Source organism: Phoxinus phoxinus (genome assembly GCF_949152265.1).
Source record: "Phoxinus phoxinus genome assembly, chromosome: 16".
Taxonomy (NCBI): Eukaryota; Metazoa; Chordata; class Actinopteri; order Cypriniformes; family Leuciscidae; genus Phoxinus; species Phoxinus phoxinus.
Window position 1 is genome coordinate 1,070,305 of NC_136891.1, and position 25,766 is coordinate 1,096,070.

Genomic DNA, 25,766 nt, shown 5'->3' on the forward strand with positions numbered 1-25,766 from the left:
TCAGCAAAACTGTTTTCAACACTGATAATAATCATAAATGTGTCTTGATCATCAGATCATCATATTACACTGATTTCTGGAGGATCATGTGACACTGAAGACTGGAGTAATGATGATAAATTCAGCTTTGATCACAGGAATAAATTACACTTTACTGTATATTCACATAGAGAACTGATGATTTACATTATAATAATATATAAATATATATATCTTTTTTTTAGCAAATAAATGCAGCCTTGGTGAGCAAATAGGACTTCAAAATTATTTAAAAAAAGTAATTATTCCAAACTTTAGACTGGTTTGATTAGGTGGACATTTTTTAAAGTGTATAAACATCGAATATGTTAAACAGAAGCTCTTGCTTGATGCTATTTGTTTTTGAAGCATCAAAGTTTTGGACTTTTAAAGGGACGGACAGAAATCTCTCCGGTTTCATTAAAAATATTTTAATTTATGTTTCAAGGTTTTTAGAAATTTTTATTGTTGGATGAACTATACCGTTAAGCAACTAAAATGCTTAAATTAAATGATAATAAAATAGAATATTTTCATGATCTTAACATTTAAACAATCTTCTCAGTATCAGGGTTATTAGATGTATATACTTTACTTTCATTATGAACGTTTACTGTAATAGAATAATACATACTAAAAGGTACCTATTTTTTCACATATTTCCATTTAAAGTTGATGTATAAAAAACTATATAGGCATATTTTTAAAAGAAAGAAAAGTATTAATAATGTCAAAAACACAACAAAATTACTAAATATTTAATTAAATGTATATATCAAAATGTATTTAAAAGTAAAATAGTAATGATACCTAGAGAATAAATGTTAGCATTGTTTATCTGGTTATCAGGACACTACTAAGATTATCAAACAACTGCTAAACTATTTTGTATTGTGTAGTGTTGAAATGCATTAATGTTTAGACGTTAGAGATATTGAGTAGGAAAATTCAACATCTGACCATAAAAAGCGCATACGATGTTGAAGTCGGTTCACTTTACTGTCTTACATTATTGCATTTCCTCCTTAAATCGTTTGAGTCTTGTGTTTAAAATGCTCAGTGGTTTAGTTTCGATCATTGGATATTGGTTTGGATATTGGTTTCGATCATTGGATATTGGTTTGGATATTGGTTTGGATATTGGTTTGGATATTGGTTTCGATCATTGGATATTGGTTTGGATATTGGATGTTGGTTTTGATCATTGGATATTGGATGTTGGTTTTGATCATTGGATATTGGTTTGGATATTGGTTTGGATGTTGGTTTCGATCATTGGATATTGGTTTGGATATTGGTTTCGATCATTGGATATTGGTTTGGATATTGGTTTGGATATTGGTTTGGATATTGGTTTCGATCATTGGATATTGGTTTGGATATTGGTTTGGATATTGGTTTGGATATTGGATGTTGGTTTTGATCATTGGATATTGGATGTTGGTTTTGATCATTGGATATTGGATGTTGGTTTTGATCATTGGATATTGGTTTGGATATTGGTTTGGATGTTGGTTTCGATCATTGGATATTGGTTTGGATATTGGTTTCGATCATTGGATATTGGTTTGGATATTGGTTTGGATATTGGTTTCGATCATTGGATATTGGTTTGGATATTGGTTTGGATATTGGATGTTGGTTTTGATCATTGGATATTGGATCATTGGATGTTGGTTTCGATCATTGGATATTGGTTTGGATATTGGATGTTGGTTTCGATCATTGGATATTGGTTTGGATATTGGATGTTGGTTTCAATCATTGGATATTGGTTTTCTATCATTGGATATTGGTTTGGATATTGGATGTTGGTTTCGATCATTGGATATTGGTTTGGATATTAGATGTTGTTTTCTATCATTGGATATTGGTTTGGATATTGGATGTTGGTTTCGATCATTGGAGACCATTTCGATTGGTTTGAATATTGGTTTCATTTTCACGCAACAGCAACCACATGCATGCATAAACACACACCGCCAGCGTTGGCCATCCTCAGCGACCCCGTCTACTACCTTTCTAGAGTCCCATATCAGTCCATCCTCTGTTTTTCTCTTTCTTAGTTCCCCCGAACCTGACCGTGCCGCAGGGCAAGTCCCCGCTGGCGGTGCGGGAGGGTGAGACGGTGGAGCTGGAGTGCCTTGTTTCAGGGAAACCCAAGCCCATCATCCTGTGGTCGCGAGCGGATAAAGAAGTGCCCATGCCCGACGGTAGCATGCAGATGGAGAGCTACGACGGCGTGTTGCGGATCGTCAACGTGTCGCGCGAGATGAGCGGATCCTATCGCTGCCAGACCAGCCAGTTCAACGGCTTCAACGTCAAGCCCAGAGAGGCCGTGGTCGAGCTCATCGTGCAGTGTAAGTGCTGTTTTACTTTTACTTTTGAATTTTCAATGTCAGAAACCTTCCATGGGAATTAACGGGAATAAACTGGAAATTTGCGAAATTGCATGTTAGCCTGTAACAGGGAACTTGAAAATATCTTGCTTAAAGTGCCCCAATAATGGTTTTTCGAATACTTCCTAGTCGAGCCACGAACGCCGTGCTAAGTGAGCTGGTCGATAGGAATTACGTTTGTGAAATCTAACGTAGCACGGCGTTCGTGGCTCGACTAGTCGAGTCTGTTTTCCAAAGATGGCTCCTGCCTGTATACGCGTAATGTACTGTCTTTATAAAGTATCTTCTTATTAAACTGTCTGTACACTTACACGGTTCTCAATGCTTCGCTTTGCATGTAGGGACCCTCATTATGCTCCCGAGTTAGTGTGAGGCTATTTTGAGCCGTGTTAGTGGTATTAACTAGCGCTTTACTTTTACCTATTATATGCCCCATATACTAGCGTTATAAGCTAATCTGTTTTTAGAGATAAAACTCTGTACATTCGATTATCATGAAAACGCATCCCAGAGAACGGTCGACTCGGTAACCATGCGTTAGTTACCCCTAGGTTAATTTTTCACCAGAATTGTCCTTTAATGATACAGTTACTCACAATTAAAGTAACTTTTTTTATTTTATTTTTTTTATAGCATGCATGTCTGCTTATGACCAAACTAAATGTTTGTGTTTGTATATGATACACTTTGTTATAAATTACTCCAAATGTCCAATTCATTCCCTTTGATTCCCATTAAGTTTTTGGAATACTTGGAATATTTCCAGAATTCCTCAGTTTAATTTACCATTCTTAGTTTTCATGTTCATTTTAGTTACATTTTCAGTCATTTCATTATGTCCCTTTGTCATGTTGTGTGGAAAGTGATAAGCAATTAAATCATATTGCTAGTGATTATATTTAGGATTTTTCCGCAGTTTTGACTAAAACATCTTAAATTACTCATTGTTGCTCCCCGCGTAACTCATCATGCCTTTCTGTGCTTAATTGCTGCTTGCAGTTATATTTAAAACTGAGATTGGCTGCACATTCAAACTTACTGTTAGTAGTGTTTTTCTTTTGTACAAATAAACACGTTTTCACTGGCTGTGTTTTGAATCTCTCCCTGAATAAATCTCAAGACACCACATAATCTCATCCATTAAAACTTGAAAATTAAACCGCCGCCACGTTATGAGTCACATGAGCTCTTTCCATCTCCTCAGAAGATCAATGTGTGTTTTGAGAAACTGGCTTTCAAGAACACACACTGTATTTCTGAAAGGCTGCTTCTCGAGGAGAACTGGAGAGAACTGCACTTCAGACGGCATTACTCCAGCGATGCTCTTCAGGGAGATAAGATAGCAGCCGGGTAGATCCGACAGGAGTGAGGCGGCTGTATCCATAAAAATAAACAAAAAAACATTTTAACTCTAAGGCCCCGTTTACACACACATGGTTATTTTGAAAAACTACGACAGTTCTCTTCGTTTGTTCCTTCGTTTACACACAACGGAGAATTCGTCTCTGAAAACAATCCTTTCTCAAAACTCAGAAAACTGAGCCTCTCGTTACACTGCCACCTACAGGTTTGTAATGCTCTAGACCAGTGGTTCCCAACCTTTTTCTCAAGACAATATTTTAGGCCCCTTCACATTTACTGATATTATCGCTCTTGTAAGCTTGCAGCAAGGATGACAAAATATGTTGTTTTCAAACAAACGGTATGTTTACTATAACCAGATATGTTTATACACAAATAATAGCCTATAATATTGAAAATACAATAACAAAAACATCAGTAGGCCCTTTGTTATTTAAAAAAGTAAGCCAGTAGCCTATAAACTGGCCCTATTTGAAATGCAATAACATTATTCGCACTGGTGTGCAGGTAAACAAAGAAAGAATATATGTTATTACTAACTGACTGCTGTCTGGGACATCAATACTTGCATGTTATTAGTGAGGCTTTATCAATGTGAGGCTTTATTTTTGACGTTTTTGGCGCTATAGCGAGCGATAATAAACTTGCGTTTATTAACAGAATAATGCGTCTTTCGGAAGAACATTGTAGCCGGAACTACTTCTCTCTGTGTACGTCTATGACGAGTCATGCAGGTCCTGGGCTACTCCACATCCGAACCCGTGTAAAATAGTCCCAGTGTAAACACTTATTATAGGAGTACCAGTGGCTCAGACAAAAACACGGATTGGAAAAAGGATTCATGATGATCTCGCTCATTATATACATTTTGTACATTTTGAACAGAAAAAAGTTAAGGACTTTTATTTAATGCTCATTGCTCAAAACTTTTCAAAATATGACGCGACCCCCGTGTTGGGAACCGATGCTCTAGACGGCATATACACGGGTTCATGTAAACAAACACTTTTCTAAAAACTGACCGGTGTGCACAATGTTATTTTTGAAAATGGAGAGGGGTGAAATGTCCGTTTATGAATATAGCCGTCCACGTGTAAACGTAGCCTAAGGGTACGTTTATGCGACAACGATATATTTAAAACGGAGAAGCTTTCCCTTTGAGTTGTCCGCGTACAGACGACACCATTGTCAAAACAATCCCCCTTCACACAGATCCGAGAAAACGACTAAAAACCCTGTATTCTGCTGCCAGGCCACTAGATGGCGATGAAACACTGTAGATTGAACACGTAATACGCATGTGCATGACGTCATTGTCTTTAAAAATTTGTGTTTTGGTTATTTACACATAGACCGTTTTCAAAAACTTCCAAAAAAGTTTTAATTAACGTGCAAATTAACGTCCTAAACACATACGTTTTGTGTTTTTAGTAACAGCCCCTTAGGCTATGTTTACACGGAAACGATCTGAAGAGAAAACGCAAAAGTAGTGTTGCGTTATCACTTTTTATTCTGCGTTCAGACGAGCGTTATGGGGGGAAATCTGCGTGCATATGGTGACGCTAAAGTGTGTGAGATTCGCTGTAGTGTGCACTCCAGGCGGCTAGGTGGCGATGTGGAGCACTGACAGTGAAAGAGACGCTGACACAGTTTGTCATGTTTAATACGGTAAAGCCGCTGCTTTAACCCTCAGTGCTCTTCGCCTGTCGCTCAAAAATTACAGATTTTTTTTTGTCAATGAAATTAATGCTATATTTTAGTCTGATGATGTTTTGTTATTGTCCTGTACTGGCGCATGCCTGTGACGTAAACGCGTACGCGACGCCTTCACTGTCTAGCAGACTTTTGCGTTTTCACCCTTTAGACGGGAACGCGACGGTGGAGCGTTTTTAAGATTTCCACTCTGGAGGGGGGTTCACTTTTTTGCGTTTTTAAGCCCCAAAAACGCCGTCGCCGTGTAAACGAAAGACACATCCGATAAAATATTTGTACGTTTTCGCCCGCGAGCGTTCTCGTGTAAACAGGGCCTCAGTTAGCAGCCAGTGAATGTATGCACAGCTCATTTGATGTGAAGTAGAACCGGCGCTCTGCGTCAGTCCCGGGAAGTGTTCAGTGAAGAGGGGGTGTGCTGGAGTGAAGGATACTCCGGCAGTGTGTGTGTGTGTGTGTGTGTGTGTGTGTGTGTGTGTGTGTGTGTGGTGTGAAGTCACGCTGAGATAAAGTGTCTCTGGTGCGCCATTGAGGAGAAAGTGTGAATGCGATGAGAATGGCTTTTCTTGAGTGTTAATGCATTACGCTTGTATGTTCTTCATGCTGCATTGCACACTCAGAATGCATCTCTGTTGTTTTCATGATGTGTCGAAGGACGAAAGAGTTTTGTGCATTTTTTGTGTGGAATCTGGGTTTTGTCGAGCAGTTTTGTCAAATTACTTTTTCATTTTCAGAGATTCAGTGCAGTGATGCTGCATAAGGATTCATGACTAGCACTGTACTGTGTGTGTGTGTGTGTGTGTGTGTGTGTGTGTGTGTGTGTGTGTGTGTGTGTGTGTGTGTTGGGGTTTAACCATCTGTGCTGTGCTGTGCCGCTACTAACTAAATGAATCATAACTTACAGTAATAATTTTCACAAACATCCCAGTGAGTCATTTTACTATGGAAGCTTGTTTCTGCCATGCAATAAAAAAATTACATGAGGTAATTGTATGGGGTTACAGTGTGTGGTTGCTAGGGTGTTCTGAGTGTGTTTTAGAATGTTGCTACAGTATGTGGTTGCTAGGGTGTTCTGAGTGTGTTTTAGAATGTTGCTACAGTATGTGGTTGCTAGGGTGTTCTGAGTGTGTTTTAGAATGTTGCTACAGTATGTGGTTGCTAGGGTGTTCTGAGTGTGTTTTAGAATGTTGCTACAGTATGTGGTTGCTAGGGTGTTCTGAGTGTGTTTTAGAATGTTGCTACAGTATGTGGTTGCTTGGGTGTTCTGAGTGTTTTTAAGAATGTTGCTACAGTATGGGGTTGCTAGGTTGTTCTGAGTTTGTTTTAGAACGTTGGTATAAAATGGGGTTGCTAGTGTGTTCTGAGTGTTTTTTAGAATGTTGCTACAGTACGGAGTTGCTAGGGTGTTCTGAGTGTGTTTTAGAATGGTGCTTGAGAATGGGGTTGCTAGGGTGTTCTGAGTGTTTTTTAGAATGTTGCTACACTATGTGGTTGCTAGTGTGTTCTGAGTGTTTTTTAGAATGTTGCTACAGTACGGAGTTGCTAGGGTGTTCTGAGTGTGTTTTAGAATGGTGCTTGAGAATGGGGTTGCTAGGGTGTTCTGAGTGTTTTTTAGAATGTTGCTACAGTATGTGGTTGCTAGGGTGTTCTGGGTGTTTTTTTATGTTGCTACAGTATGTGGTTGCTAGGGTGTTCTGAGTGTGTTTTAGAATGTTGCTACACTATGTGGTTGCTAGTGTGTTCTGAGTGTTTTTTAGAATGTTGCTACAGTATTTAGTTGCTAGGGTGTTCTGGGTGTTTTTTATGTTGCTACAGTATGTAGTTGCTAGGGTGTTCTGAGTGTGTTTTAGAATGTTGCTACACTATGTGGTTGCTAGGGTGTTCTGAGTGTGTTTTAGAATGTTGCTACACTATGTGGTTGCTAGTGTGTTCTGAGTGTTTTTTTATGTTGCTACAGTATGTAGTTGCTAGGGTGTTCTGGGTGTTTTTTTATGTTGCTACAGTATGTGGTTGCTAGGGTGTTCTGGGTGTTTTTTTATGTTGCTACAGTATGTGGTTGCTAGGGTGTTCTGAGTGTGTTTTAGAATGTTGCTACAGTATGTGGTTGCTAGGGTGTTCTGAGTGTGTTTTAGAATGTTGCTACAGTATGTGGTTGCTTGGGTGTTCTGAGTGTTTTTAAGAATGTTGCTACAGTATGGGGTTGCTAGGTTGTTCTGAGTTTGTTTTAGAACGTTGGTATAAAATGGGGTTGCTAGTGTGTTCTGAGTGTTTTTTAGAATGTTGCTACAGTACGGAGTTGCTAGGGTGTTCTGAGTGTGTTTTAGAATGGTGCTTGAGAATGGGGTTGCTAGGGTGTTCTGAGTGTTTTTTAGAATGTTGCTACACTATGTGGTTGCTAGTGTGTTCTGAGTGTTTTTTAGAATGTTGCTACAGTACGGAGTTGCTAGGGTGTTCTGAGTGTGTTTTAGAATGGTGCTTGAGAATGTGGTTGCTAGGGTGTTCTGAGTGTGTTTTAGAATGTTGCTACACTATGTGGTTGCTAGTGTGTTCTGAGTGTTTTTTAGAATGTTGCTACAGTATGTAGTTGCTAGGGTGTTCTGGGTGTTTTTTTATGTTGCTACAGTATGTAGTTGCTAGGGTGTTCTGAGTGTGTTTTAGAATGTTGCTACACTATGTGGTTGCTAGGGTGTTCTGAGTGTGTTTTAGAATGTTGCTACACTATGTGGTTGCTAGTGTGTTCTGAGTGTTTTTTTATGTTGCTACAGTATGTAGTTGCTAGGGTGTTCTGGGTGTTTTTTTATGTTGCTACAGTATGTGGTTGCTAGGGTGTTCTGAGTGTGTTTTAGAATGTTGCTACACTATGTGGTTGCTAGTGTGTTCTGAGTGTTTTTTAGAATGTTGCTACAGTATGTAGTTGCTAGGGTGTTCTGGGTGTTTTTTTATGTTGCTACAGTATGTAGTTGCTAGGGTGTTCTGAGTGTGTTTTAGAATGTTGCTACACTATGTGGTTGCTAGGGTGTTCTGAGTGTGTTTTAGAATGTTGCTACACTATGTGGTTGCTAGGGTGTTCTGAGTGTGTTTTAGAATGTTGCTACACTATGTGGTTGCTAGTGTGTTCTGAGTGTTTTTTAGAATGTTGCTACAGTATGTAGTTGCTAGGGTGTTCTGGGTGTTTTTTTATGTTGCTACAGTATGTGGTTGCTAGGGTGTTCTGAGTGTGTTTTAGAATGTTGCTACAGTGTGTGGTTGCTAGGGTGTTCTGAGTGTATTTTAGAATGTTGCTACAGTATGTGGTTACTAGGGTGTTCTGAGTGTGTTTTAGAATGTTGCTAGAGAATGGGGTTGCTAGGGTGTTCTGAGTTGTTTATGTAGCTATGTAGTTTGTACGGTGTTCTGAGTGTTGTTGTGTTTTAGAATGTTGCTACAGTGTGTGGTTGCTAGGGTGTTCTGAGTTTTTTATGTAGCTATGTAGTTTGTACGGTGTTATGAGTGTTGTTGTGTTTTAGAATGTTGCTACAGTGTGTGGTTGCTATGGTTTTTTGAAGCAGACAGTGTTTGTGCTGTAGTGTTTGATCCACAGGGTGTAAATCTCTGCAAGTCACTGAACGTTTACTGGGTTCACACACATCACATGACTCACGGCTACAGACCGACATCAGGAGAGGAATAAATAAACATGATTACAAGCAGACCGAAGCGCTCTGAGGTGTTTGAGGAAATGAAAATATCTGTTGGGTTGAACTTGACTCGCGCACGCCACACAAACAGCCGCCAATTATGAAATACACTTGTAAATAATGCTAAATAATGGCTTTGAGTGAGTTGAGCAGAAACACATCTGCCGCCTGTCTTTGAATAGAAGATCCTCTTTCATGATTACAGCTCAAAAGGCTTGTAATGAGCAATTAAACCTGCTGTGTGTTGCACGAGTCCTGTGTGTGGAGCGGGAGGGCTCAGGGAGGTTGCTATGGGGTTGCTAAGCAGTTTGAAGAGGTTGTAAGTGCATTGCTACATGGTTGCTGAGAGTGTTGCAACGTTGTTGTTGCTGGTTGTAACTTTTCTTTAGAGGGATAGTTCACTTTGAAATTAAATGTTGGTGTGTTTTATCTTACCTGAAGTGCATCCAAGATGTCGTGTCTTTGTCTCCGCAGTAGTTTCAGTTTTTATATTTTTAGGTCAAACAGTTCTTGTCTGTCAGTCATATAATGCAGGTCTATGGTCACCACCTCACACAGAGAAGTCCAAATTACACAATTCCCCATCGTAAGTGCACATTGATGGCCTAAGACACGAAACCAGCGGTTTGTGTGAGAAAACGAACGGTATTTATATAGTTTTTTATCTCTTTTACACAACCACGTCCAAGTGATCTGTTTACTTAATCTGTGCAAGCGCCGGAATGCTCCGGAAGTGATCTCTCTCCCGGATGAGTTCGCGCGAGCTTACGTAAATGTGTTTTTTTTACATCGGTTTAAACATCCCGGATAAGCGCAAACTAGCACCATTTCTATTAGCCGTCCTACAATCTCTGTTCTGTGCACAGGCTCTGGTGTAAACAACGAGTGACGTACACGCGCGAGAGAGAGAGAGATCACTTCCGGCACTCTACGCCGCTTGCGCAGACTAAGTAAACAGATCACTTGGACGTGGTTGTGTAAAAGAGATAAAAACTATATAAATACTTTTCGTTTTCTCACACAAACCGCTTGTTTCGTGTCTTAGGCCATCAATGTGCACTTACGATGGGGAATTGTGTAATTTGGACTTTTCTCTGCATGCTTTTAACCCCATTGAGTCGACGCGTGATGGAATGGCTTCCGCAGTTCAACAGCTTCGTGAGTTTGGGGAAAGCGTTTGACAGCTCAACACTTGAGTCGGGATGATTGATTGACACCTGTCACTCTCTGAGAACAGGAAATCACTTGATAAATAGAAGTGAAGATTTGTAATTATTTTCTTTTCCTGCATCGCTGCGGTTCAGTCCAGTTCCGACATTATTGCTTCTATTAAAGCTGTAAATCTGCTGTGAAATCTTAAGAGCTCATCTCTGCGGCACGATATTGAGCCACGAGCAGAAAGATCATAATGTCTATAATCATAACTGGACTCTAAACATCCACACACACTGAGTTACACTCAAACGAGCTCGTTTACTGAAGAACAACATCTGCTCTGTGTGCCTGACATCTGACTGATGTTCTAATCTACACTAAGGGTTTGTGGATTTTAAGTACAGTTTATATTGATAAATAAATATATTATATTATAAATGTTTCTGAATTTAAACAGACTGCATTATATTATTTTATATTATATTATCACAGCATTAAAGTAAATCGAATGGGCCTTTTTTTATAAAAAAAAAAATTTAATGGTTTTTTATCATATATGATGCCAAGTAAAAAAAAAAAAAAAAAAAAAGTATTAGTCATCATAAGTGGCATGAACAAAACAGAATTAAATCGCAATTATCTGCATGACAATTAATCATCAGCACAAAGTTCACGATCATGACGGGCGTTGTGGAAAAACTGACATAGTATTTTCTTATAAAAGGCACTTCAATAATCTTTATTTTATTTCAATGTTTTTATGAGATGATTTTGCTGAAAGAGTTGGCCATTATTGCGTGCGTGTGTTTGTTTGTGTGTGTGGTGTTTGCGTGCGTGCGTGCGTGCGTGCGTGTGTGTGTGTGTGTGTGTGTGTGAGTGAGTGTGCGTGCGTGCATGTGTTTGTTTGTGTGGTGTTTGCGTGCGTGCGTGTGTGTGTGTGTGTGTGTGTGTGTGTGTGTCGAGCAGATGCTCTGTTTATATAACTGCATTTTCCAGCCCATCGCTGCAGATTTGCGCCTCTGTGAGATTGCAGCACATTAGCCTTGAGTGTGTGAGAGAACACACACATTATTAGCCACAACACACGGCTCTGATGTAGAGACGCTTCGTACATTCAGCCGCACCGTTGATTTCTGTAAAAGCTTCGGCCTTGTGTGTTTTTTCCAGAAGCAAATACCAACTATTTCATTACATCAAGATGAACAGAAAAACTCCTGTGTGTGTGTGTGTGTGTGTGTGTGTGTGTGTGTGTGTGTGTGTGTCAGATGCCCTAAGATGTGTTTAGTTTGTGTGTGTGTGTGTGTGAGTGTGTGAGAGAGAGTGTGTGTGTGTGTGTGTGTGAGTGTGTGAGTGTGTGAGTGTGTGAGTGTGTGAGTGTGTGAGTGTGTGAGTGTGTGAGTGTGTGTGTGTGTGTGTGTGTGTGTATCAGATGCCCTAAGATATGTTTAGTTTACCCTTTCTCATCCTGTGTGTGTGTGTGTGTGTGTGAGAGTGTGTGAGAGAGAGAGTGAGTGTGTGTGTGTGAGTGTGTGAGAGAGAGAGAGAGTGTGTGTGTGTGTGTGTGTGTGTGTGTGTGTGTGTGTGTGTGTGTGTGTGTGTGTGTGTGTGTGTGAGAGAGTGTGTGTGTGTTTGTGTGTGTGTGTGTGTGTGTGTGTGTGTGTGTGTGTGTGTGTGTGTGACTCATTAAACGCTGCTTCTCTCTTCACCGACTGAGGAGGATCAGCTCGACTCTCAGATGAAGGGCTCCGGGCTCCTCTGTCCTCCGGCTCGATCGGCCCTCATGCGGCCCTCACTGATATCGGGGAAATTAATTTCAGCAATTTGAAATGACAAATTATTTTATCTTATTTACAGCCTTTCTCAATGCAGTGCGTCATCAGTCTGGATCTGTGTGACGTTACAAACACGTGTGATGATGGAAATGTTTAAAACTGTACGTTTATCTAAAGTGTGACACTGAGCCGAGCGTCTTCTCTGTGTCGTACACGAGTGAGAGTTCGTTAAAGAGCAGCGATTACGCCAGAGTCTTGCTGTAGTTCAGGCTCTACTTTTCCTCATATTCTCCATTGTTGCGGCTCCTCTCTTCCCAGTCTGTCAGTAACGCTGTTTACTTCCTGTCTCTATGAAGCCCCTCCTTCTGAAAAGCACACTGTGCTCTGATTGGTCGGCTGGAGCAGTGTGTTGTGATTGGTCGAGCGCTTCGAGTGTGTTTGGGAAATGCCCCGCCCCTTACCATAACCGCCAGTTTAACACACTACTAACTAACTCAACCAGGCCCCGCCCCTTTATTCTGCGCATTAATTATTATAATGAGGAATATTGTGACGTGTTCCCGGGAGAAACTCGAGACTACAGTGGAGGCGTTTCAGGAGTTCAGAAACACCGACACTGATTTGATTCACAGTCCTTGATTCTGATTGGTCAATACCTTTGTTGTATTCGCGATAAACACGGCTATGGCCGCTTCACCCAACGGTTTTACGTATCACTACGTACACAACACCCCTAGCAACCACTCTTAGCAACGTAAACAAAATGTTCTCATTGATATTGTTCATTGAAGCTTATAGAGTAGTGTGAGCGATCGAGTGAGCGAGTGTTCCTGCATTTACATTTTCCTTCAGGTCAGTTATATTCGTAATAAAAAAAAAGTTTCAATGTCCGCTGGGATATCTTTTAAGGGGTTTTCCCGTGACCCGCTAGTCATTTATCAGTTACGTCTTGCTTCTCTGTGTTCACAAGTGTCAGTCCTTTCAATATAAAACTCCTCTACTGACAGACTCACTCGTAAAGACAGTCTTGGTCGCCATCTAATGGAGGAATAATGTAACTTCTGTTGCTGTTCACAGTCAGGGACTATTTTTTTCCAGCGGAAGGAAGGCTTTTAGTGATTTTACTTCATTAAATTTACACAGTTACTAAACAAAATACATGTTTTTGTTTGGCTTTAATATTTGTATTGTGTGGTAACCGTGTTATAAAAGCAATAAGGTACTCGAGGCTGTGCTGTGGTTAAGAAGTCACTTATTCAGCACACAGCACTAGCCTTGAGTACCTTACATTAAACACGCTCCAATAATCCTTATTTACTACACGTGTGTAATGTGTGTGTTCTGTCGGCACAGACCCCCCCGCGGTGGAGCCGGTGTGGCAGGAGGTCCGGCAGGGTCTGGGTCGTCAGGTGGGCCTGAACTGTCGTGTTCTCCGGGCTCATCCGTCACGAGTGCTGCGGTTCGAGTGGAGGCTCGGCTCGCGACTGCTCCACGCCGGACACTTCGACTCGCGGGACGAGACCGACTACACCATCCGCAGCCTCGCCAGAGAGGGCTACGGCGAGTACACCTGTGACATCATCAACGAGGTCGGGCCGGGGCGCTGCTCGTTCCTGCTCACCGGTGAGGCTTCACACACGATTCACCCGATTCACCCGTTTATTCACTCGATTCACCCGTTTATTCACCCGATTCACCCGTTTATTCACCCGATTCACCCGTTTATTCACACGATTCACCCGTTTATTCACTCGATTCACCCGTTTATTCACACGATTCACCCGATTCACCCGTTTATTCACCCGATTCACCCGTTTATTCACCCGATTCACCCGTTTATTCACCCGATTCACCCGTTTATTCACCCGATTCACCCGTTTATTCACTCGATTCACCCGTTTATTCACCCGATTCACCCGTTTATTCACCCGATTCACCCGTTTATTCACTCGATTCACCCGTTTATTCACCCGATTCACCCGTTTATTCACCCGATTCACCCGTTTATTCACCCGATTCACCCGTTTATTCACCGGATTCACCCGTTTATTCACTCGATTCACCCGTTTATTCACCCGATTCACCCGTTTATTCACCCGATTCACCCGTTTATTCACCCGATTCACCCGTTTATTCACCGGATTCACCCGTTTATTCACCCGATTCACCCGTTTATTCACCCGATTCACCCGTTTATTCACCCGATTCACCCGTTTATTCACCCGTTTATTCACTCGATTCACCCGTTTATTCACCCGATTCACCCGTTTATTCACACGATTCACCCGTTTATTCACTCGATTCACCCGTTTATTCACACGATTCACCCGTTTATTCACACGATTCACCCGTTTATTCACTCGATTCACCCGTTTATTCACCGATTCACCCGTTTATTCACTCGATTCACCCGTTTATTCACCCGATTCACCCGTTTATTCACTCGATTCACTCGTTTATTCACCCGATTCACCCGTTTATTCACCCGATTCACTCGATTCACCCGTTTATTCACACGATTCACCCGTTTATTCACTCAATTGACCCGTTTATTCACCCGATTCACTCGTTTATTCACCCGATTCACTCGTTTATTCATCCGATTCACCCGTTTATTCACACGATTCACCCGTTTATTCACTCGATTCACCCGTTTATTCACACGATTCACCCGTTTATTCACACGATTCACTCGTTTATTCACCCGATTCACCCGTTTATTCACACGATTCACCCGTTTATTTACACGATTCACTCGTTTATTCACCCGATTCACCCGTTTAGTCACACGATTCATTCGTTTAGTCACACGATTCACCCGGCGGGTCACTTAGCTCTTACTTAGATTTACTCAATCACCATCTAAACATGTTGCAAAGTGCTTTTAAATCCTTGCTTCCTTGAATGCCATAGGAGAGACGGAAAATGGACAGCTGGTATATAATGATGGATGGATGAATAGATAGATAGATAGATAGATAGATAGATAGATAGATAGATAGATAGATAGATAGATAGATAGATAGATAGATAGATAGATAGATAGATAGATAGATAGATGTCAGTGCAATGCTAAATATTTTAAAACTCATTTTCTCTCCTTCTGTTTGCTTTTGTGAGTGTTATGTGTCTCCACGTCTTCCAGATGGTGTTTCCTTCGTAAATGACAAAATAATTGGTAAAACGAGACTGGAGAAATTTGCATTCTTTTACCCACACAGTCGGTAGTTAAAAACCCGTTCCTGATCCCAGCGGATGCAGCAGCGCTGAAGATAGCTGAGTTTCTCTTAAAGGGACAGTTTTACATTCTGACTTCGACTGCTTCTAAACCTGAATGACGTTCATGCAGTCTGTGTGTTTCTCTCTAATATATCTCTGCATGAGTGTAGAACATTCTGACTGCTTTTCTGTTCCACATGAGAGTGAGTTTCCTTTAAGGGGGTCATGATCTGGATTATTTTATTGTTTTAAAATGTTTCTGGGGTGCCCTTATAATGTTAGTATGACAGACTTCAGTGTAAACGCCCACTGCTGTGATTGGCTGTGAGACTTCAGTGTAAACACCCACTGCTCTGATTGGCTGTGAGACTTCAGTGTAAACGCCCACTGCTGTGATTGGCTGTGAGACTTCAGTGTAAACGCCCACTGCTGTGATTGGCTGTGAGACTTCAGTGTAAACGCCCACTGCTGTGATTGGCTGTGAGATTTCAGTGTAAACGCCCACTGCTGTGATTGGCTGTGAGACTTCAGTGTAAACGCCCACTGCTGTAATAAAGCTGTGAGACTTCAGTGTAAACGCCCACTGCTGTGATTGGCTGTGAGACTTCAGTGTTAACGCCCACTGCTGTGATTGGCTGTGAGACTTGAGTGTAAACGCCCACTGCTGTGATTGGCTGTGAGACTTCAGTGTAAACGCCCACTGCTGTGATTGGCTGTGAGACTTCAGTGTAAACAACCACTGCTGTGATTGGCTGACATGTTTGCATATGAAATAGCTTGAATTACATGTGGAACTCTCTCGAAATCTTTTACTACGTTTTTACTATTACAGCCATCGAGATTAACGAATCGTGAAAAGTATTGATCATATATTTAAATTCCATCACATGAGAGGCTGCAGTGATGAGCAGATGACAGACAGTCTGGTGATCGCGTGAATGAAGTGATCTCATCATTGCAATGCAATTTCTTCACTCTCAAGAATGCTTTCACCAAATAACACTGCAAACACGCTGTAAATACAGTAAGGCTTCTTATGCAGTGTAACAACCTCATTGATTTCATAACCAGTTTTGGCAAGTGTCCAGATAAACTCGTGCTGTGTGATTGACAGCTTGGGCGATTGGAAAGAGGTCGTTCTTTGATCGCTTTCTGTATATAATTTAATCACAATTTATTTTCATCCTACTAAGAGAAACGATGTGAAGTTGATCGTTTAGTCACGGATGCATAAACACTATTGAACGGTTTTGAGAAAAATCGATCTTTTCTCGTTCTCATGCAACTATTCACTAACGCTCCAGTGGGCGGAGCCAAAGATGCGGTCATGTAGACGTAGGCGTTGATATTCTTCTTCACCACTTTTAAAATCCTGTCGATTTCTAGCCTTGGTTTCAATAAAAGCTGTTTTGGAATAACAAATATGGTTTTAGTTTTGAAACGTACAGAATATTTTTTTATAGTATTAAAGTAACTGTCAAAAGATCGAGGGAAATTTGAATTCTCAGTTCATGACCCCTTCAAGCCCAGAGCTGGGTCTGCACATACAGGGTGTTGTCAGGAGCATATGACGGGATGAGATGAGGACTGATGTCTGATATCCGGAAGGATCAAGGCTGTTGGAGGAGCCGGTCGATTGGCCTTTGTCCCTCAGACCCGACACTACATGAGTCTTTTCTCTGCTGTGTTTACTGTGTGTGTGTGTGTGTGTGTGTGTGAGACCTCTCCAGCCCCGCGGCTGTGTGCTTTACTCACTCGCTCTCATGCCTAATGTGCCAATCGCTCAGACTTCATCTCTCGCTCTGCCAGTTCTTCCATCTGCTCCTGAGAGACCGGCGCTCCGGCTCCTGATTAGCCTGGGATCTGGACCGGGATCTGGACCGGGATCCTCCCAGAGGGATCTCTGCAGGGGTAATGGGTCTGGGTTTGCTCTCGCTGCGACAAACATCAGAAACCATTCATTCCCTCTGTAGATCCGAGCGAACTGCTCTCGTGTGAGAGACTCCCCACTGCGCATTGTGGCGTCGGAGGGACGTCTTTTCTATGACATTTCTGGACGTCCAGTTTCGGTCACTGAAGGGGTTGTTTTGTAACACCAGACAACGTATTTTTTCGACATCTACCGCACGTCTAATGTTGACATCCGTGGGACCTCCGTGTGAGGGTTATTTATAGTCCAAATGTGTCGTTTGTGGACGTCTTTTCAACATCAAATTTTACGTTGTTTTTATACAAGTTCTAGAACTGTAGTCCCATGTTTCAAAAGGGTGGAGGATGTGTTTTCTGTACCATTGTATTTACATTTATGCATTTGGCAGATGCTTTTTATCCAAAGTGACTTACATTGCATTACACATTTATATTCCTATCAGTTCTTGCTGTCCCTGGGAATCGAACCCATGATCTTGCGTTGCAAGCACCAGCGCTCTACTGCTTGATCTACAGGAAAACTATGTTAAACTGCGTCTCCAGTTATCAGCTGGTGCTGACACAATCAAAAGGAGTTTTTGCTAAACGATCTTAAATAATTATTAATAATCTGTATTCATATGTATTAATCATGTTGATAACAACAATGTTGATATTTGTAAATAAAAAATATTATATATTAATCATGTAAATTTCCTGCACCTGTCATAGATGTCCAAATGATGTCCAAAAAATTACCCAGTTCAAAGGTCAAATGTTGAATGTCAATATGACGTCCAAGTTGGGTCATGGTTGGACGTTCAAATTGTGGACCTAGTTTGGACGTTGAATAGATGTCCAGAATTGGTCATGGACCGACGGACCCAATATAGACATGATCTGCACGTCTATCCGACGTCCAGTGTTTAGTGGGCTAGATCATGTCAATTTCCTGCACCTGTCTTAGACGTCCACATAACATCCAGAAAATGACCTATTCAAATATTGAACATTATATTGACGTCCAGGTGGGGTCATGGTTAGATGTCCAAATAGCAGACCTAGATTGCACGTTCCATAAAGGTCAAAATTGGTCTTGGACCGACTGACGCAATATAGACATGATCTGCCTGTCCAATAGACGTCTGATGTTTAGTGGGTCTCGTCACTGTAACGTGTCAGAATAGACATTTACTGGAAACGCCATACAATAATGCTTTATTTATTTAATATTCATGTTTTACTACCTATGGATGGATAGACAGAAGACGGATAGATAATGAAAGTCAGTAGGTTTTTTTTTTTCAGCGTAACATTCTTCATTTGAGTTTTGGGCCGACACAAGGATGAGTAAATGATGACAGAATTGACATTTTTCACTGTAAAATCACTGTATTTTCCCCACATTGCTTTATTAACTCCATAAATGTGCGGCATGATCGATTGATTTGGCGAAACGTTCAGTTTCATCCTCAGAATAAACATCCAGACGGGGAGTTTTGTGTAAAAGTGCTCGTCGGCTCTGCTTTGTTGGGTTTGGCTTTATTGCGCTGGCTTTAATTTACCGCTCGAGTAGTTTCCATTTTAAGGTGAATTACTGATAATGAGAAACATCCGCTAGTTAATGTTCACGCTGAGATCGTATGACAATAAGTCAATAGAGCTTTCAGCACGAGAGATCATGACATACGCCGGGCTGAGACACGCCATCAATCTTTCTTTCAGCTTTCATCCCTCTTTCTCACACTAATCCTGCTTTCTGGGTCTTAATAAGAGTATTAGCTGAGAGATGATCTACTGTTCTGCGGATGAAACGGCTTTTAAAGCGACTGATGGATGGATGGATGATAGACTTGTGAGTTTGGTAACATTAGCTGCGTTTCCATTACCGGTTTGGGTAACACTTTATTTCGATAGTCCACTTCAGACATTCTGCTAACTATCAGCAACTTTTCAACGACATGTTGTATTAGACTGTTAGGATAGGGTTAGGGTTCAGGTTAGTAGAATAAGTGGACTTGTAGTTGTAAAGTTATAGCCTGGATGCTAGCCGAACTTTGCCCCGCCCACAACATTTGAGGTCAAGTCAAGTCAGCTTTATTTGTATAGCGCTTTTTACAATACAGATTGTATCATCATCTGTAAGCTGAATAAATGAGTTTTCCATTGATGTATGGTAGGCCAATATTTGGCCGAGATACAACTATTTGAGAATCTGGAATCTGAGGGTGCAAAACAATCTTGTGGTCCAGGGTCACATGCGTTTCTGAGTGGTTTAGAATCCAGTATTCCCGTAATTCTTTTGTCTTTTATGAGTTTAATGAAGAATCCCACTTTCTGGGTCTTAATAATAGTGAGTATTAGCTGAGAGATGATCTACTGTTCTACAGATGAAAATAAAGCGACACATGATTGATGGATGGATGATGGATGGATGATGAATGGAGGGATGGATGGATGGAGGGATGATGGATGGATGGATGGAAGGATGCTGGATGGATGGATGGATGATGGATGGATGGATGGATGGACGGACAAACGGAGGGATGGATGGATGGATGGACGGACAAACGGAGGGATGGATGGATGGATGGATGGATGGACGGACGGACGGACGGATGGATGGATGGATGGACAGATGGATGGATGGATGGATGGCTGGATGGACGGACGTATGGATGGATGGATGGATGGATGGATGGATGGATGGATGGACGGACGGATGGATGGATGGATGAATGGACGGATGGATGGACGGATGGATGAATGGACGGATGAATGGATGGACGGATGGATGATGGATGGACGGACGGATGGACGGATGGACGGATGGACGGATGGACGGATGGACGGATGGATGGACGGATGGATGGATGGATGGATGGATGGATGGATGGATGGATGGATGATGGATGGACGGACGGATGGACGGATGGACGGATGGATGGATGGATGGACGGATGGATGGATGGATGGATGGATGGATGGATGGATGGATGATGGATGGACGGACGGATGGACGGATGGACGGATGGATGGATGGATGGACGGATGGATGGATGGATGGATGGATGAATGGACGGATGAATGGATTGACGGATGGATGGATGGATGGATGGATGGACGGACGTATGGATGGATGGATGGATGGATGGATGGATGGATGGATGGATGGACGGATGGATGATGGATGGACGGACGGATGGACAGACGGATGGACGGATGGATGGATGGATGAATGATGGATGGATGGATGGATGGATGGACGGATGGATGGATGGATGGATGGATGGATGGATGGATGGATGAATGATGGATGGATGGATGGATGGACGGACGGACGGACGGATGGATGGATGGATGGATGGATGGATGGACGGATGGATGGACGGATGGATGGATGGATGGATGGATGGATGGATGGATGAATGGATGGACGGATGGATGATGGATGGATGGATGGATGGATAGATGGATGGACAGACAGAGGGATGGACGGATGGACGGATGGATGGATGGATGATGGACTTGTGAGTTTGGTAACATTGTAAACAAGCCGTCCTGTGTAATCTTTCCCTCTCGTATGTCGTTGAGACTGCAATGGTGCGTTTGAAGTGGAGATCCGTGTGGAGTCTCCAACACCCTCCAGCTTTATTCCCGCAGGCCTGGAGAGCAGAGCTGATATAATAGAGTTTGTTTTTCCGAGCCGAAAGTGGCCCGAGATTCACCCGGACGAGGTTTACAGTGGCCAATCTTCTCTCCGAGGCTTTCCTCAAAATTGAGCATTGATCCTGTAAAGCTGTGGAACAATAACATGTTATTTGCTGCGACCCTCTTCAGAAAGTTTGTCCGGTTAGAAGCTTCTGCCGTGTTTGAACAGATGAAATGTGTGGATGGAGACGAGGACGTGCTTAAAGATCTACTTCTCAGGCTCATTTAGACATCTCTGCCTTTCATTAGTGTCAAGTGCACATTGAAATGACAGTCTGCGTAGACGTGAAGTTACTGAAAAATAATAAAAAAATCTGACAGTGCAAGACAAGTTAATTATATTTAATAAAATGTGTTTTATAATATAATTTATTATTTATGCATTTATCATTTTAATTCATTGTTATTAATTTATAATTATATTTTATTTGTATTTATTCATTTATTTATTTATTCTTTTATTCCTAATATACATTATTTAATGTATTGTTATTTATTTATTATTATATTTTATTTGTATTCATAATATAATTGATTTTCTTATTTTTATCAGTATTTATTTATGTGTTCATTTATAATATTATTTATTTATTATTTAATTCTCATACTAGAATTAACATTTTATTTATTTATAATACATTTTTTCTGTGTATTTATTTATGAATTAACTTATTTATGCATTCATTCATAGTAGAATTTATTTTCATTTATTATTTATTTAATTATTTATAATTAAATAAAAAAATATTTATTTATTCACAACAGAATGTATTACTTAACTAATAATTAATGTATCATTCATTTTTTATATATTTATTACTGTATAATGTACATTTATTTGACATTTATGGAAGAGCAGATGACAGACAGTTGATCGCGTGAATGAAGTGATCTCATTGGTGCAACTCATCAATGTATATTCTTTCCTTCATAATATATTTTAATATAATTTTATGTATGTATATTTATAAATGTAATCATAATATTTATTTATTTTAATCCATTTTAACTGGCTGATTCCTAAACTATTACCCACAATCCTAAATATTTGCAAATGCAATCAAAAACAAATCAGTAATTATTGAGTTGTTGAGCGAGAACATGATCGGCAGTATTTATGAACGGTGTAATGTTCAGAGGACATCTCTTCCTCCTCTTCTAGAAGAGTGTGTGTCTGGATGTTTCCTAAAGCTAAATCACTGGATTTGCAGCAGGACCGTCATCATTTGTCCCAGAAGCCGCAAGGTTTTCCTGGTTTTCCCGTGTTGTTTAGCTCAGTGGCTGAAGAGCTTCATTAAGAGTCTCGTCTGACACGAACACCGGATGCTTGCAGAGATCAGCATCTTCTCGTTCCCCAGCGTCTCGATGTAAACCTGCTGGAGTGTGTTCAACATCTCATCTCTGCTCACTCTCAGTGTCACTCCGCATGCTTTTATCGCCTTTTTATATGAATTAGGTATCATTCGAACGCTTAAAGGTACAATATGTAAGATTTTTTAAATAAAATATCCAAAAATCACTTGCCCAGTGTGATAGACTTCCTGCAGTTGTGTACTTACAATATCCCAAAATTTTTATTTCAGAGAAATTCCTATTTTAAATAATGGCCCGTCCCGGAAAAAAATGCCGCCTGTCAATGACGCAATATCCGCGCTATCCTCGGTTTCCACTAGTACTGCCGTAGCCATGACGTAACCATGGCGACAGACGTGGACAACTGTGTAGTGCGTAACGTTTAGCGGCACGCTGTTCTTATTTCGTTCAAACATTATGAACATGCCAAGCAGACTTTGGGACAAAAAAGGAGAACTAAACCGAGGCTCAATATCGGCGTGGTGTTTTCGAGATGCCGAGAGCTAGCGTCCGCAACTAACTTGGAGCTCGACAGAGCTTCACGAGTCACGACTTAACAGCGACACCGATCTTGCACATACTTTATTAAACAGTGGAGCAAATGTACATAAAACAAATCAATGTTATATAGCTCAACATGATGACATGTTAGAATATGATCTGCATGTTATTCTAATGTTGATCTTGATTAACTGTTACTAGTAAGCTGCTAGTTTCATACAGCAAACAAACTAACACATAGAATAACATTATAGCTTTCAACACATGTAGTTTAGTGTGATAGTGTAACGTTAGAGCGAATGAACAGCGCTGTGTTTCCTCACAAGTTTAATTCGTCTAATAAACTGTCCTGTGCGAGTATAATTCAGCAGTTGCGGGTAGTTCAGTAGAATTAATCCTTAAAGGAGAACTCCGGTCAATTTTAACATTGAGCTCATTTTTTTTGTAAATTTGGAGTGCTGTCACTACAGAGAACAACGACAAAAATCAGTGTTGCCTACACCGTGTTATCCTCTTTTTTAAATTTGCACCCTGTTGACTTCAATGGGGCAAGTTTTAAACCTGCTTTTATCCTCTTAACATCCTTGATGTGTCATTACAAGTGCCCAGCCATGTTGAGTGATTCCTTCAGAGTGAACACGAGTGAATCTGACTGCAGTAGATGTGAAAGATATGAATAAAAATGATGTTATATCAGCCAGCGCACAGACCTGTATTATTTACATCCTGTTTTCGGTCGAAGTCCAAACTAGTCGATTGTCGAGTTCACGCGCGTGATCATAGTAACTAAACCTATGCACGTGAACTCGACAATCGACTACTTTGGACTTCGACCGAAAACAGGAAGTAAATAATACAGGTCTGTGCGCTGGCTGATATAACATCATGTTTTGAAATTGAACATTGCGTTGCATGGAAACGGTGCAACTTCCGATTAGGAACTCGTGTTTGATTTCATAGCCCTTTTAAAGTCCAGATTATATGGTGAAATATTTATTTTGTATACAATGTTTAGTTTCAGTGCATTTGCCTTTCGGTAAACTTGGTTACAGCAAATAAAGTTGATGTCATCAATCCCTCTCATTCATCAGAAACATGATATATACTTCATATATTCCTGTTACTCAAACACATCACAATACTAAAGTCAAATGGGTTGTGATTTTTTTTCTCATTCTTTTTAATATTATATTATATTTTAATATTTTAATATTTAATATTATAATACATGATTTTTTTTCCGCTCAGAAGGATTGTTGCAGTTACACTGAGAATGCGATACACACTTGCATTGGATTACGTCCTCTGTGACCCATGACCCCGCTGTGAGACTGTACCTTTAAGACTTCTGTATGTAAATGATGTGTTTCCTTTTGACTTATTTGCCAGCAGCATCAGCAACTATATCCAGTGGATCCTTTATGTATGCTTCTGCTTTTTAGGTCATTTATTTCATTTTATCTATTAATGTTTTTACATTATTATATTAATTTTACCAATTTTTTTTATTAATTTTACCTAATTTTATATTTTTATTATTATATTTGTTTAATAGAAAAAATATATCATATATATCACACATACAAAAAAAAAAAAAATAAACAAGTAAATAAATAATATAATTAGATAAAATTAAAGAAAATAATTTTTTTCATGTTTCTAATATGACATGACACCCATTAATTAAAATAAACCCATAAAATAAATATAATCAATATTTTCATCATGCAATATATAAATATACTCAAGATTTATCGTGCATACAAAAATCTCACTGGATTATCACAATTAATGACATAAAGTATGTTTGAAATGTAAACTGATATTTCCTACTCACAGTTCTTCTGCACAGTACTGTCGTCACATTGAGAAACGTGTGTGTGTGTGTGTGTGTGTGTGTCCGTTTGTGTGTGTTCTGTGCAGGGAAAGCGTTCTCTCCTGAGTTTTACTACGACACATATAACCCGCTGTGGCAGAACCGGCCTCGGGTTTACGGCTACAAGCTTCAGTGGACTCAGATGAACCCCGGCGCCGTGGACCGGATCATGGCCTATCGCCTGGGCATACGACAGGTCAGTGCTGGGGGGGGGGGGTGAGTTGCCTTGTTTTATGTTTTGCTGTCCTTGTTTTAATGTACTTTATGTATTCTTATGAAATGTGGTCTACTGTATAGTATTGTTGATTTGTTTTAAAGCGGTGGTATAATGCCCTTAACACAAGATTTAAACTAAGTCTCTGATGTCCCCAGAGTGTGTGTGTGAAGTTTTAGCTCAAAATACCTCACAGATATTTTTATATAGCATGTCAAAATTGTCACTTTTTGAGGGTGAGCAAAAACACACCGTTTTATGTGTCTGTCCCTTTAAATGCAAATGAGCTGCTGCTCCCGGCATAGGGGGCGGAGCTTCAAGAGCTTGTGTCTTTTTACCACACACACACACACACACACACAGTTTCTCTGTACGGTGTGAATGAATAAGCAGCAGGAGAGTGAGGGTTTTACATTATTTTTCATATACATGATCAGAACATTATTTTTCATATACATGATCAGAACATTATTTTTCATACACATGATCAGAACATTATTTTTCATATACATGATCAGAACATTATTTTTCATATACATGATCAGAACATTATTTTTCATATACATGATCAGAACATTATTTTTCATACACATGATCAGAACATTATTTTTCATATACATGATCAGAACATTATTTTTCATATACATGATCAGAACATTATTTTTCATATACATGATCAGAACATTATTTTTCATACACATGATCAGAACATGTTTGCGGCTGTAAGTCTCCGCACAGGAGTCGCTCCTCTCTCTGTCCACACGGATCACGGTAATCCTGAAGTTCCTCTGTGCGGTGAGGGCTCCTGGGTAAATGCCTGTCGGCCCCGGGGCCCGGATCCGTGAGCGATGCTGTTTTTACCTCCTCACACACCCTGAGCTGCACTGGGAA

General features: G+C 40.5%; 2 protein-coding genes across 3 annotated transcripts in view; one reads left to right on the forward strand and one right to left on the reverse strand.

The window, feature by feature from the left end:
• LOC306983387 (uncharacterized protein) overlaps positions 1-4,730 on the reverse strand; it is a gene marked incomplete at its 3' end in the record, with an annotated part of 471,868 nt that extends 467,138 nt beyond the window's left edge. The window contains exon 1 of the mRNA XM_079583739.1: positions 4,567-4,730. The remainder of the gene's footprint in view (positions 1-4,566) is intronic.
• The window catches only part of LOC307012631 (MAM domain-containing glycosylphosphatidylinositol anchor protein 2), a 111,302-nt gene that overhangs the window by 30,665 nt on the left and 54,871 nt on the right, over positions 1-25,766 (forward strand). For both annotated transcript variants that reach the window (XM_079639516.1, XM_079639515.1), the window contains 3 exons: positions 2,085-2,378; positions 13,447-13,716; positions 24,709-24,857. In XM_079639516.1, the coding sequence (XP_079495642.1) occupies positions 2,085-2,378; positions 13,447-13,716; positions 24,709-24,857 (713 nt within the window). The remainder of the gene's footprint in view (positions 1-2,084; positions 2,379-13,446; positions 13,717-24,708; positions 24,858-25,766) is intronic.